The sequence below is a fragment of the Rhinolophus sinicus genome, linkage group LG02, assembly GCF_036562045.2.
Source record: "Rhinolophus sinicus isolate RSC01 linkage group LG02, ASM3656204v1, whole genome shotgun sequence".
NCBI classification, from domain to species: Eukaryota; Metazoa; Chordata; class Mammalia; order Chiroptera; family Rhinolophidae; genus Rhinolophus; species Rhinolophus sinicus.
In genome coordinates, this window is record NC_133752.1 from 176,984,161 (window position 1) to 176,997,317 (window position 13,157).

General features: G+C 47.4%; 1 protein-coding gene across 4 annotated transcripts; it reads left to right on the top strand.

Annotated features, from left to right (window-relative positions):
- Positions 1–10,584: 10,584 nt before the first annotated feature.
- SPSB2 (splA/ryanodine receptor domain and SOCS box containing 2) lies at positions 10,585–13,085 on the top strand. Of its 4 annotated transcripts, none has more exons than XM_019754354.2 (3): positions 10,594–10,863; positions 11,021–11,773; positions 12,731–13,085. In XM_019754354.2, the coding sequence occupies exons 1-3, from the start codon at positions 10,800–10,802 to the stop codon at positions 12,856–12,858; spliced, it is 945 nt and encodes a 314-aa protein (XP_019609913.2). In that variant the 5' UTR covers positions 10,594–10,799; the 3' UTR covers positions 12,859–13,085. The 4 variants fall into 4 exon arrangements, with proteins under 4 accessions (XP_019609912.2, XP_019609913.2, XP_019609914.2 ...); XM_074326119.1 differs by having other exon boundaries at positions 10,600–10,762; XM_019754353.2 differs by having other exon boundaries at positions 10,585–10,863; positions 11,021–13,085.
- The last annotated feature ends 72 nt before the right edge of the window (positions 13,086–13,157 follow it).

Here is a 13,157-nt window from a genome sequence, read left to right on the forward strand (position 1 = left end):
CTTCTATTGGTCGAGGGCATAAAACAGTGGGCGGGGCTTAGAACTGTGCACAGGGGAGGGGTGGGGGTTATCCATTACGTCACCTGAGATCTTAAAGGGAACGAACATCCTCAAAGCAAAGTATTGTGAATTCAAAAGAAACTAACCCCCTGAAGTAAAAGGTGGGAATAGAGGAACAAAAATACTAAGGTAAGTGGTCTGGTTTTTGCCACTCCCCACCCCCATCCAGCATAGGTCCCATCCAATCGTTATTTTCAGGTAGACCTTAGGATTGGAGGGAGCTCAGAATAAAAGCCCTAATTTTTAGCATTTGCTTATTTCTCTGGTATAAATATTCCCACCATGGCTGATTTTAAGCAAGCAACCCATAATATGGTGTTTCCATCATTACCATACAGATACAATAGAGGTAAATAACTTCAAGAAGCAAAGATAATAGTAAAATTATTATGGACTGAATTCTGTCCTCGCAAAATTCATATGTTAAAGCCCTAACCCACCAGTACCTCAGAACGACTGTATTTGGAGATAGAGCCTTTAAAAAGATGATTATGTTAAAATGAGGCCATTCGGATCAGCCCAAATCCTATCTGACTTGTCAGTATAAGAAGGGGAAATTTAGGCACATGGGTGCACGTACACAGAGAAAAAGATCTTGTGAGGACACAAGAAGGCAGCCGTCTGCAAACTAAGGGCAGAGGCCTCAAAAGAAACCAAACTTACACCTTGCTCTTGGACGTCTTGCCTCCACAACTGTGAGAAAATAACTTTCTGTTTTTAAAACTACCTAGTATTTAGTTACGGCAGTCCTAGCAAATTAATGCAAAAATGTAGTAAAATAACGAGAAAGTGACGAGTTTTGAGTACTTTACTTCAATTATATTTATACAATTTAATTTTTAATACTGGCTATGCTTAACAACCAGCTAACAGAATTCATGAAAAAGTTACAAATCAGCTATCACAAGCCTGTACTAGCCAGCTCCAGCTCACCACTGTGTATTCTACCGAGTCCCAAATTTCTATTTCCAACCAAGAACTCTTCTCAGTCCCAGACTTATACAGATAACCTCCTACTTCTCTGCCTCTATGACTCACAGACATTTCAGACTTAACATATCCAAAAACAAATTCTGTATCTTTTTCCCTAACTCTGCTTTTCTGCAGTGCTCCCTATATCACCATTCAGATGTTCAAATCAGAAACCCTGTGTCATCCTTGTCATTTTTTCTCCCTCAGTGACACTTTTCCCCACTGGCCTCCATTGAATCTATTACCAAGGGTGTTCTGCCTCCAAATATATCTTGGCTCCATTTACTTCTATCTTCTGAGATACATATCTGGCCCAAACCACTATCATCACTCTCTGGAACCACTACAGTAGCCTCCTAAGTATCTTCCTGATGGCACTCTTTCTCTTATCCAACTGTCTTCCATGAGTAGCCACAGTGAGCTTTTTCAATTGTAAAGAGAACCCCCTATTTATATCCCCTCAGTCTTTCCCATTGCTCTTAGGATAAAATATCTACTCATCAGCATTGCCTATAAGCAAAGCCCAGCAAGGTCTGTCATGACCTTTGCTATTAGGCGCGAGACACACTTGGGCCATATAACCCTCTTTTCAGATCCTACTACCAAGCTCCCTCCCTCTTCAGGGCTTTCACTTATGCTCTTTTCTTCTGTGTGGAACTAATCTTAACACGTTGCGTACGGCGGGTTTAAATCCCTCGTGAAGATTCTCGTGATCCGTACGCAACGTGTTAACTAACTCCTGCTCATCCTCTAGGCCTCAGCTTAAATGAGACCTCCTCAGAAAAGTCTTTCTTGACCTCTAATCCAAATTAGAATTCCCTCTTAACAGTCCCCTGCTTTTCTTTGACAGCAATAAATACAATTTGCCTTCATATATGAATTTGTGAATCGTTTGTTCCTTTCTAGATGTCAAGGACTTCTATGTTGGTTTCTTCTAACTCCAATAGACCTTGACTTTCACTCTGCAGTCTACTGCCTGGCATAGTGCATGCCACATAGTAAGTGCTCAGTAAATACTTGCTGAATATTAAATGTGCTTTTTAAAAGTAATCAGAGACGGGGGCAGACCCGGTGGCTCAGGCGGTTAGAGCTCCATGCTCCTAACTCCGAAGGCTGCTGGTTCGATTCCCACATAGGCCAGTGGGCTCTCAACCACAAGGTTGCTGGTTCAACTCCTTGAGTCCCGCAAGTGATGGTGGGCTCTGCCCCCTGCCACTAAGGTGCTGAACACAGCACCTTCAGCTGAGCTGCCTCCCGGATGGCTCAGTTGGTTGGAGCACGGGCTCTCAACCACAAGGCTGCCAGTTCAATTCCTCGAGTCCCGCAAGGGATGGTGAGCAGTGCCCCCTGCAACTAAGATTGAACACGGCACCTTGAGCTGAGCTGCCCCTGAGCTGCTGCTGAGCTGCCCCTGAGCTGCCGCTGAGCTGCCCCTGAGCTGCCCCTGAGCTGCCGCTGAGCTGCCCCTGAGCTGCCCCTGAGCTGCCGCTGAGCTGCCCCTGAGCTGCCCCTGAGCTGCCCCTGAACTGCCCCTGAACTGCCCCTGAACTGCCCCTGAACTGCCCCTGAGCTCCAGGATGGCTCAGTTGGTTGGAATGTGTCTCTCAACCACAAGGTTGCCGGTTCAACTCCCGCAAGGGATGGTGGGCTATGCCCCCTGCAACTAACAATGGCAACTGGAACTGGACCTGGAGCTGAGCTGCGCCCTCCACAACTAAGACTGAAAGGACAACAACTTGACTTGGAAAAAAGGCCTGGAAGTACACACTGTTCCCCAATAAAAAAAAGTCCCCTTCCCCAATAAAAAAAAAAAGTAATCAGAGACACCCTCCCCTGAATTTGGATTTGCCCTCCATAGATAAAATGTGCTTTCCTTCTCCCTCCACTTTGAGAGTGACTGATGAGAAATGAACAAAGGACAGGCCAGCGAGATAGTCTCAGGATTCACTAGAAGGAAGTAGAACACCTGAAGGATATAAAGTTGGAAGAATTCAAAAAAGTTGAGTCAGTATTTTTAAAATTACCGAGGATAAACAAAAGGGTATTAGATTTGGCAAGTAAGACTTTCGATGACTGACCAATGTATGTGAGGTTGGCAGAGTTTAAGAAGGAGTGGTTATTATAATAGGTGTGCTCCTTAATACTGCACAGTTCCTAACATAACCTGGGTGTCTACTACTTCCGTCCTCCTTCCTCCAAGGTGAACAAAGAGATTCTCTCCTGTGGAGGGTCCCTAGACATAACTATCCTGATAGCAGTAAGCAGGAGTGGGAGATAGAGAAGCAAGGAAAAATTTTTTGAAGGATGGAGAAAGGAGGCCCTTTAAATGTGAAGAAACTCCGGGTGAAAGCCTCCATTAGAAGATTTGCAGAAACATTAGTCTCCTGTACACCTCTCTCGAACCAGGGGATAGAGCTGCCCAACAGCAGCCGGCTTAGAGATCCCCCTGTTTCCGCTCTCGGGCCTTTGTTCTGGCGCAGAATATTCCAGAAGCTAACGCTGGCGCCGGAAGGAGGTTGGCCGGGTGGGAGCGCAGTCCAAGGGAGGGCGCTAGGTTGAGGGCGCCTAGCTCTGCCGCAGGCCGGGGGTGGAGAGGGCTGGGAAAAGACTCCAGCAACGGGTGCGGCCGCTGGGGGGCGCGCGTGAGCCACCGGGGCCGCCTCCCACCCCCCCCCACCCCCCCCCCGTGCGGCCTTGGCGCCCGCTCACGTCACTGCCGCCCGCGTTGAATCAATGGCCCCGCCCGCTGGTGCTCTGCCACGCTTACCTAATAAGCGCCCCAGGCGGCGGCACAGGTCGCGGCGTCTTGCTGGGGCTGACATCTTCTGCAGTCGCCATCTCATCACCGCCCTTGCGTTTTTCAGAGTATTTTGTTTTTGAATCCTGACACTGCCATTTATCAGCAGCTCTGGAGTCTTGGATTAGTTCGTTTAACCCAGGGGTGTCAAAACTGTGGCCCGCCAGCCAACTGCGGTTGGCAATCCATTGTTAATTGGCCGGCAGCAAATTCCAAAAATATATTTAGTTTACTTAAATAAACCAGGTGAGGCAATATGTTCTTTATCCCGAGTGAGTGGCCCGGCTGTTTGTGTACTTTACTGCATATGGCCCTTGGTAAAAAACGTTGAAAAAAGTTTTGACACCCCTGGTTTAACCTTTCCCAATTTCAGTTTACGAATCTGTAAAAATTGGGATATCTTTGTTATAAGGTTTAAATGAGATATGGTGGCATTTCATCATAGATCCTTAACATGAACTCAACAATACTCACATTAAGTAGGGCAGAAGGTCACCAGCCATCATTCCATTCAAATGTGAGATGGGAGACTGGACTGTTCCCTTGGCACCAGTTCTGGGCCTTTCAGTGTGTGTATCTTGTGATTCTAGTGTTTTGTTTGTAAAACTAGATTACAGTGGGTTAAGATGTCTCTTTTCCGTAGAACACGACAGTATAACATCCGGAGGCAAATCATTTCATTTGGCACCCAACCACAGAAACAGTAATCCCTTAACATGCTGGGGGAAAATAAACTAGTTTACTTACCAAAAGGTGGTATGTCCATCTCCATTATGGCATATGAATATGATCTCAAGAAATTCACATATACAGTGACGATTCAACAAATTTGTGAAGCCAGGTCAAGTTCACATATAATTGCTCTTGTGACAGCAAAGTACATGTGATAAATCTTTAACAAAGACTGAAAGAGCACTAAATTTATGCCTGGAAGAAATGAGCCAGAAGTCTGTGCCTAAAAATGGCAATATGTAGCAAAAAAAAAAAAAAAAAAAGAGGAGGAGGAGGAGGAGAAGGAGAAGGAGAAGGAGAAGGAGAAGGAGAAGGAGAAGGAGAAGGAGAAGGAGAAGGAGAAGGAGAAGGAGAAGGAGAAGGAGAAGGAGAAGGAGAAGGAGAAGGAGAAGGAGAAGGAGAAGGAGAAGGAGAAGGAGAAGGAGAAGAAGGGCTCTTGGTCTCAAGTCATAGTTCAAACCTCCTGCCAGTGAAGACAGCCTTCAAATGGAAGGATTTCAAAACCAGCCACAGATGGCATAAGAGTGTTAGAAACCACTTTAACCTCAAAAACATGCAAACTGTTGGTGAAGCTGTTATCTGTGGAGGAGCAGGCAGTAAAACCCACCCAGAGCAACTGAAAGGAATTAATGACCAAAGGGCTATCTTCCAGAATGTAATGAAGCTGGTATCTTCTGGGGTGGGGGGAAAGCCTAATTGCTTCTATATTTCCAAACTAGAGACACAGGCCCTGATATGAAAGCAACTAATGACCTTGTGACCATCTCTCCTTCCCTATCTCATGGTGGCAGGGCAGCTCTGTATTTAATCAAGTCAGACATGTTCTGTCTGACAGGGATACAGATTTCAAAGCTGTAAAAATGAATGAATGAATGAATGAATGAATGAATGAATGAATGAATGAATAATTAAATCTACTTGTGCTCTAGCAATCAAATGCAAATTCCTGTGGGACTGCAGCGCTTTTCCTGATTCGGTTTTACAGTTCTCCATTCTAGAAGTCGAGTAGGAACTCAAAAAGAAAGGCTTTGACTTCAGTGTTGCTGATCGCAGATGGTAGTACCATGCTAAGGTACCCCACACTTTATGAGTGTCATCATAAAGACATTGAAGTCTTCCTCCCCGCAACATCACCCCTATCTGTCACTCTGCTGATCTAAGCATGATTTGCTGTTTCAAAGCCACATAGGGCCGGTCTGGTGGCTCAGGGGGTTAGAGCTCCATGCTCCTAACTCCGAAGGCTGCCGGTTAGATTCCCACATGGGCCAGTGGGCTCTCAACCACAAGGTTGCCGGTTCGACTGCCGCAAGGGATGGTGGGCTGTGCCCCCTGCAACTAGAAAACGGCAACTGGATCTGGAGCTGAGCTGCGCCCTCCACAACTAAGACTGAAAGGACAACAACTTGAAGCTGAATGGCACCCTCCACAACTAAGATTGAAAGGACAACGACTTGACTTGGAAAAAAGGCCTGGAAGTACACACTGTTCCCAATAATGTCCTGTGGGAAAAATAAATAAATAAATAAATAAACAAACAAACCAGTAAACGTAAATAAAGTATTTAAAAAAAAGCCACATACACAAGGCTGACTCCTCCCTGACTCCCAGAGCCATGAATGCTGAGCCTAATATTAATGTGGTAATGAGCTGAAAGAGTTGAAATTTCTTCAGTATTGCCAGTTGCATCATTTATATTAAACAGGCACGAAAACAAGTCTAAAACAGTCTATACGTTGGGAAGCATGTGTTTAGGATTTTTAAGGGTTTTCTATTGATAAAGAACTGAAACATTGTTTAAGTGGCCTAGCGAGTGGATGGTGGTGGCCTTGTGGAAGAAATTGAAGAGCTTCTTGAGAGCAACAGAGAAACACTAATAAAAAACTTGAAGAAGTTATAAAATCCCCAGAAGACAAAGATATGACGAACAGTAAGAGAAGACCAGTTCAAATCTTTATGTATATGTTGAAGTGTTCCATGCTGCCAAATATCTGAATGATTTAATTTCTAAATAAACGTGCTCTTATGGAGAGAAACCTGAAAATTACATGTGGTTAAATCTACTTGCATACATGGTAAGTTTTTATAACCCAGCAATTTTGCACATAAGTATGCACCCAATAAAATTGAGTGCCTACATCCACCAAAAGACTTGTATAATACTATACATAGTAGCTTTCTCTATAATAGCTAAAAACTGGAAACAACTGAGGGCCCATCAACAGTAGAATAAATACATTGTGGTATATTCATATAATAGAATACTGTAAAACAATGAAAATAATGAGCTACTATTTCATGCAACAACAGGGATGACTCTCACAGACATAATGTTGAGAAAAATAAGCCAGACAAAAGAATACATACTAAATGGTTTCATTTATTTATTTATTTTTAAAGATTTTTTTATTGGGGAAGGGGAACAGAACTTTTTTTTTTTTTTTTTTTAATTGGGGAACAGTGTATACTTCCAGGCCTTTTTTCCAAGTCAAGTTGTTGTCCTTTCAGTCTTAGTTGTGGAGGGCGCAGCTCAGCTCCAGGTCCAGTTGCTGTTTTCTAGTTGCAGGGGGCACAGCCCACTATCCCTTGCGGGAGTATAACTAGCAACCTTGTGGTTGAGAGGACTCGCTCCAACCAACCGAGCCATCCGGGACCTCAGCGGCAGCTCAGCTCAAGGTGCTGTGTTCAATCTTAGTTGCAGGGGGCGCTGCCCACCATCCCTTGTGGGACTCGAGGGATTGAACTGGCAACCTTGTGGTTGAGAGCCCATTGGCCCATGTGGGAATTGAACCGGCGCCTGAGCCACCGGGCCGGCCCCCCTAAATGGTTTCATTTATATGAAATAGAAGAAAAGGCAAAGGTAATCTATACTGACAGAGGTCAAATGGTAGTTACTTTTAGGGGTGTAGTGTTAGGGAAAGGGCAAGGAGTTTTCTGGGATGCTGGAAATATACCTGATCTTGATGCTGGAAATGGTGGTCACACAACATATAAATATGTAAAACTTCATTGAGCAGTTTAAGATTAGTGTACTTTATATATGTTGCATAACAATAAAAAAGTTTAAAAATTACTTGTAACATTATGGAATATTTGAGCTATTATCAACAAATGTTTGAGCAGTTCAAGATCAAGTGGCAACAATTGGTGAATACCATGTTTGAAACAACCAGTTGTTGAGCAGGTGTGATCAACTTTTCAAGCTGAACTAGAGTCAGCCGTGGCATAGTCTCACTCTCTGTTCCCCAAGCCTTCATCCATTTGGTTATCACACAGGTCCTGCACTAGTATTCATCACAGGCCACTATCCACAGTCATGATGTCATTATTTTTGTTGTCACACTAGCAAGAATATCCAGGTTGTGTGGATGACAAGTGTTCAGGTTCACATCTTTCTTTTTAATATGCTTTCTCCTTTTTCTTTAATTAAAATGGTATAAAATTTTATCCTGCATCTCACTGTATATATACTGTATGTATACTGCCACATATTGTATTTTACTCAAAACTAACATATGCTGTACCTAAATGATGGAGTAAGAGATTGTCAAGGGTAATTTTGACTATGAGAATAATTGTCACCTCACCTCTCCCAACTCTCTATCCCCCCAAAATGTGAAGCATGTAGCACAGAGCCCGACACACAGAAAGTGCCAGTTCAGCCCCTTCAGCCTGGATTCCCATCTCCCACTACCCACATGTGTTGTGTCACCAAAGTAGCCAATGACCAAAAAAATTTTGTACGTAATCAAACCTGAATTTTCTGCTGCACAGTATCCTCCTTGACCCTCTTCTCACTCTACTTCTCACTCTACTGTCTCCAAGTTACTTCATTGATTCTCATAGTTCAACTCCTGAATAAAGGCTGACTCACCTCCCAAATTTATATCTCTAGCCCAAGGCCTCTCACTCCCTCTCCAGATCTGTAATTTTCAAGTGTGTTCAAATGGTTCCATATAGTTGTTGCTCAGGTACCTCAAAAACATGTCCTCAGCTGAACTTACCATCTCTCTCCCACCCTCCTACTCCTACCCCCAATTGCTACTCTTCCTGTCATCTCCATCTTCATTAGTGGCACCAACTTCCAACAGACTTCCAGACTGGAAACCTCCCTTTCTTTCCTTTCTCTGGCCTCAGCATCTAATCTATCACCAAACTTTGCAATTCCATCAGTGTTTCTTGAATTCTTTTCATCCTTATTTCTATTGCCCTATTTCAGGCTCTTGACACTTGTCACCTGAGCTGCTAGAACCAGCCTTGATGTTTAATGTCCTATTACTCTCAAAGCCTCCTCAACTTTGCTGTCAGGGTGGTTTTTCTCAAATAAGTATCTACCATGTTCCTCTCCTGCTTCTCCCCATTACTGGCTTGTCCAGAGGCTAACACTTGTGTTCTTTAACTTAGCCTACGAGGCTTCCATGATCTGGCTCTGACTTCTCTAGGCTTGTCTCCCTGCTTCTTTTCTTGCTGCAGCAACCCTGAATGAAGTCTTCAAACTTCCCCAGATCCAACTACCACTCCTGGCTTTTTTTCAAGCCAGCTCTGTCTGGAATACCTTCTACATGCAGCAACTCTAACCTCACCCCATCCTGCAAAAACACCTCTCAGGCCAATTACTAGGCATTCTTTGAGATTCAACCCAGTGTCATCTCCTCCCGGATACTTTCCTCTCCTAACTACTGGATCCCTAGTTAGGAGTCCCATCTTTTTACTCCCATATACTTTTTTTTTTTTTTTTTTTTAACAGGACTTTATTGGGGGAACAGTGTGTACTTCCAGGACTTTTTTTTTCCCAAGTCAAGTTGTTGTCCTTTCAGTCTTAGTTGTGGAGGGCGCAGCTCAGCTCCAGATCCAGTTGCCGTTTTCTAGTTGCAGGGGGCACAGCCCACCATCCCTTGCGGCAGTCGAACCGGCAACCTTGTGGTTGAGAGCCCACTGGCCCATGTGGGAATCTAACCGGCAGCCTTCGGAGTTAGGAGCATGGAGCTCTAACCACCTGAGCCACCGGGCCAGCCCCCCATATACTTTATATCTCCATAATTTCATCTACTACATGATAAACTGTTTTTATAAATGTCCCTGTAACCTTCTTGAGGATTCACTGCTTAAACTTCAGTGCTTAGCACAAATGATTACATTTGAACCAGAAGCTGTGCTTTACATATAGAAAAAACTCACTGAATCCTCATGACACTGTATGCAATAGATACCAACGGCATTTCCGTTTTACAGAGGAAGAAACAGCACCAGGGAGGTTAAGAAATTTGCCCAAGGTCATGTGCATGCTGGCCTTCAGGTATTCACATCCAGTCAGCCTGGATCCACAGTAGGCATCCTTCACCATTATATTACCTCTTTATAGAGTGGGCACTTAGTAAACATTAAGTAAACAATAATAGCTATGCTTAGTGAGTGCGTACAAGTACCTGGCTCCACATTTAGTGCTTTACCTGGATTATTTCAACTCCATTACAACCCTATGAGTAAGTACCACCATTATTCCCATTTTACACAAGAGAAAACAGGTTTAGAGAAGTTTGGCAACCTCCCCAAGGTCACACAGCTAATTAGTGGCATAGCTTCCCCCACAACCAAGGTTTAACCACTACACTCTCCCAAATGAGACCAATAGCTCAGGAATGGAGTGACATCCAGGATGAAGACTAGAACAGCATGGAGACCTATGACACCTACCGCTCAGGACCGAAACACCAGAGTTCGGACCTCAGATATAGAACCGGGTCAGAAAGAAATCAAAACTGGGTCAGAAAGAAATCTGCCCAGAAACAATGATCCAGAATCATAGGACCACGGAAATAGAGGTCAGCACAATGAAACACAATCCCCCCCTTTGACCCCATGCCCCTCATCTTTAGGGGCTCGGGAGTTGATTGCCCAGCTGCTCAAAGGTCTTGACTGTGGAGACCAGACCTCCAAGGATCCTAAAGTGATGTAAGAGAAGGGTTAACCGCCCGCGAGGGCCTCCCAGCGGGGGCGTGGCCTCGGGGCGGGGCGCGACCTGCAGCGGCGTCGAGAGGGCCCCCGTGGGGCGGGGCCTCGGGCCTGGGCGAGACCCGGGGGCGGCGCTGTAGACGGAAGCGGCCGGCGTTCTGCGCCTGGTGTTCTGCGCCCCGCGCGCGTAGCGACTTTCGGCCGGATTCCTCCTGAGGCCCGGCGACCTCCCAGCCTGGGGAGCCAAGCGAGGTTCGGGAGCGGTGACCGGGCACGGGGAGGGCGAGGGATGGCCCCTAGAGAGGCCCGAAGGGAACGAACTCGCGAGAATCTCGGGAGACCGGGACAGATGGGTGAGGGCAAGGTGATGGGCCGAGGAGCTTTGGGGGAACGAAGAGGGAGGAGCAGGGCAGTGGGCAAACGCGTAGTGAAAGGATGAGGCGCCTGGGTGAGGAGCCCCCCGCCAGGATCGTGCATTTCACACCCTCTTCTCTCCTAATTCCTCTCCAGGTCAATACCGAACAGAAACTCAACTTGCAGAAGGGAGACGAGACGCCTCAGCAAGACTCTTTGGGGGAGTCCCCCAGCCCCTCACCTCCATGGGCCAGACGGCCCTGGCAGGGGGCAGCAACGGCACCCTTACCCCACAGGCCCTGTGCTCCGACCTCTCTTGTCCCGAAGGCTTGGAGGAGCTGCTGTCTGCTCCCCGTCCTGACCTGGGGACCCAACGGCGCCACGGGTGGAACCCCAAGGACTGCTCAGAAAACATCGAGGTCAAGGAAGAGGGGTTGTGCTTTGAGCGGCGGCCCGTGGCCCAGAGCACTGATGGGGCCCGGGGTAAGAGGGGCTACTCGAGGGGCCTGCACGCCTGGGAGATCAGCTGGCCGCAGGAGCAGAGGGGCACCCACGCTGTGGTGGGCGTGGCCACGGCCCTCGCCCCTCTGCAGGCTGACCACTACGCGGCGCTGCTGGGCAGCAACAGCGAGTCATGGGGCTGGGACATTGGGCGGGGGAAGCTGTACCATCAGAGCAAAGGGCCCGGTGCCCCTCAATATCCAGCCGGACCTCAGGGTGAACAGCTGGAAGTGCCGGAGAGGCTGCTGGTGGTTCTGGACATGGAGGAGGGAACTCTGGGCTACGCTATTGGGGGAACCTACCTGGGGCCAGCCTTCCGGGGACTGAAGGGCAGGACCCTCTATCCAGCAGTAAGCGCTGTCTGGGGCCAGTGCCAGGTCCGCATCAGCTACCTGGGTGAAAGGAGAGGTGAGGCCTGGGGCAGGTGTGGGGAGTGTTCTGTTACTGGTGGCTGTGGTTTGGGTTGGAAGCTCAACATCTTTGCAAGCGTAGAGGGAACGAGCCTTCATCTGACCGACCTTCTACCCCTATTCAGTGCCAGGAATGGCTAAGGGTCTTCACAGCTGTTACCTAATTTTATCCTCCCAACAGCGATAAAGGTACAAAGTGGGTCTTGGGAAATCAACTTGCTAGTTTAAGTTGTGAGCCCTCAAAAGTGGAGGGAAGTACTCGGGATTTGGACTTTACAGGAGCTATCAGTCCCTGAAACAGAGGTGCAAAGGGTTAAATGGGTACTAGGCTAGGTGTACAAGTCCAAAAGAAAGAGAACTGGCAGGGCCAGCCACCCAGGGTGTGTACCAGATTTCCGGGCTCTGACCTGTGACACATACGTACTTCCTCAGTAGGTAGACTTCCCAGGAAGGAGACATTGAGGCCTGGGGCCCGGAACAGAGCAGTGGAGGCAGGGTTTGGGTGGTGCTGCAGGGGCGGGGTTTTCTTGGGGAAGCTAATGCGGCCAAGGCTTGGAGCTGATTGAAGTTACCTGTTCTCCGAAATTGTAATCTTCAGCAGAGGCTGGATGCTTCTCCCATCACCCATGATGAGCTGTTACAGAATGGAGGGCCATCCTTTCAGCTTATCAGCCCCAGCCCAAGGCCTGTCTGGAATCAAAGCCTGGGCCAGCTCCACCAGTCAGAGCCACCTTGGACAGTTGCTTAGAGGGCCTTAACTAGAGCTTCACCCCCAGCTCTGCCTGGGGATGTGATGCCTCCCACCCCAAGAGCAGATGCAGAACTTCAGGGGGCCTTAGATCTCCCTCTCAACCAAGCAGACTCGGCACAGGAAAGCAGAAGGGAACCCTGTAGTCTGAGGATGTCTGGCTGGTGGCTACACCCCTACTTACCTTCCCCTCCTTCTCTCTCCCAGCGGAGCCACACTCCCTTCTGCACCTGAGCCGCGTGTGCGTGCGCCAAGCACTGGGGGCTACTCGGCTGGGCCAGGTATCTGCTCTGCCCTTGCCCCCTGCCATGAAGCGCTATCTGCTCTACCAGTGACCCTGTGATACCACAGATGCATGGGGCCTTGATGCCACCCCTCCCAGGGGCCAGGGAGGAGGCATGGCTGGCCTAGACCAGCTACTTAAAGCCAGTGAGGCTGGGCCCCTATCCCAACCCAAGCTACCCAGAGGGTGAAGGGAGGGAGCTGTTTATTCAAGACTGGTGGCCTGGTACACAAGACATTTTTTCAAGTAAAAACAGTAAGAGATGTGCTACTGTAAAAACCTGTTCATGGTATTTTTTTTTTTGCACGAGTCCTGTGGCTGTCTCAAAAAAGGAAAGAGATGATGTGGAGA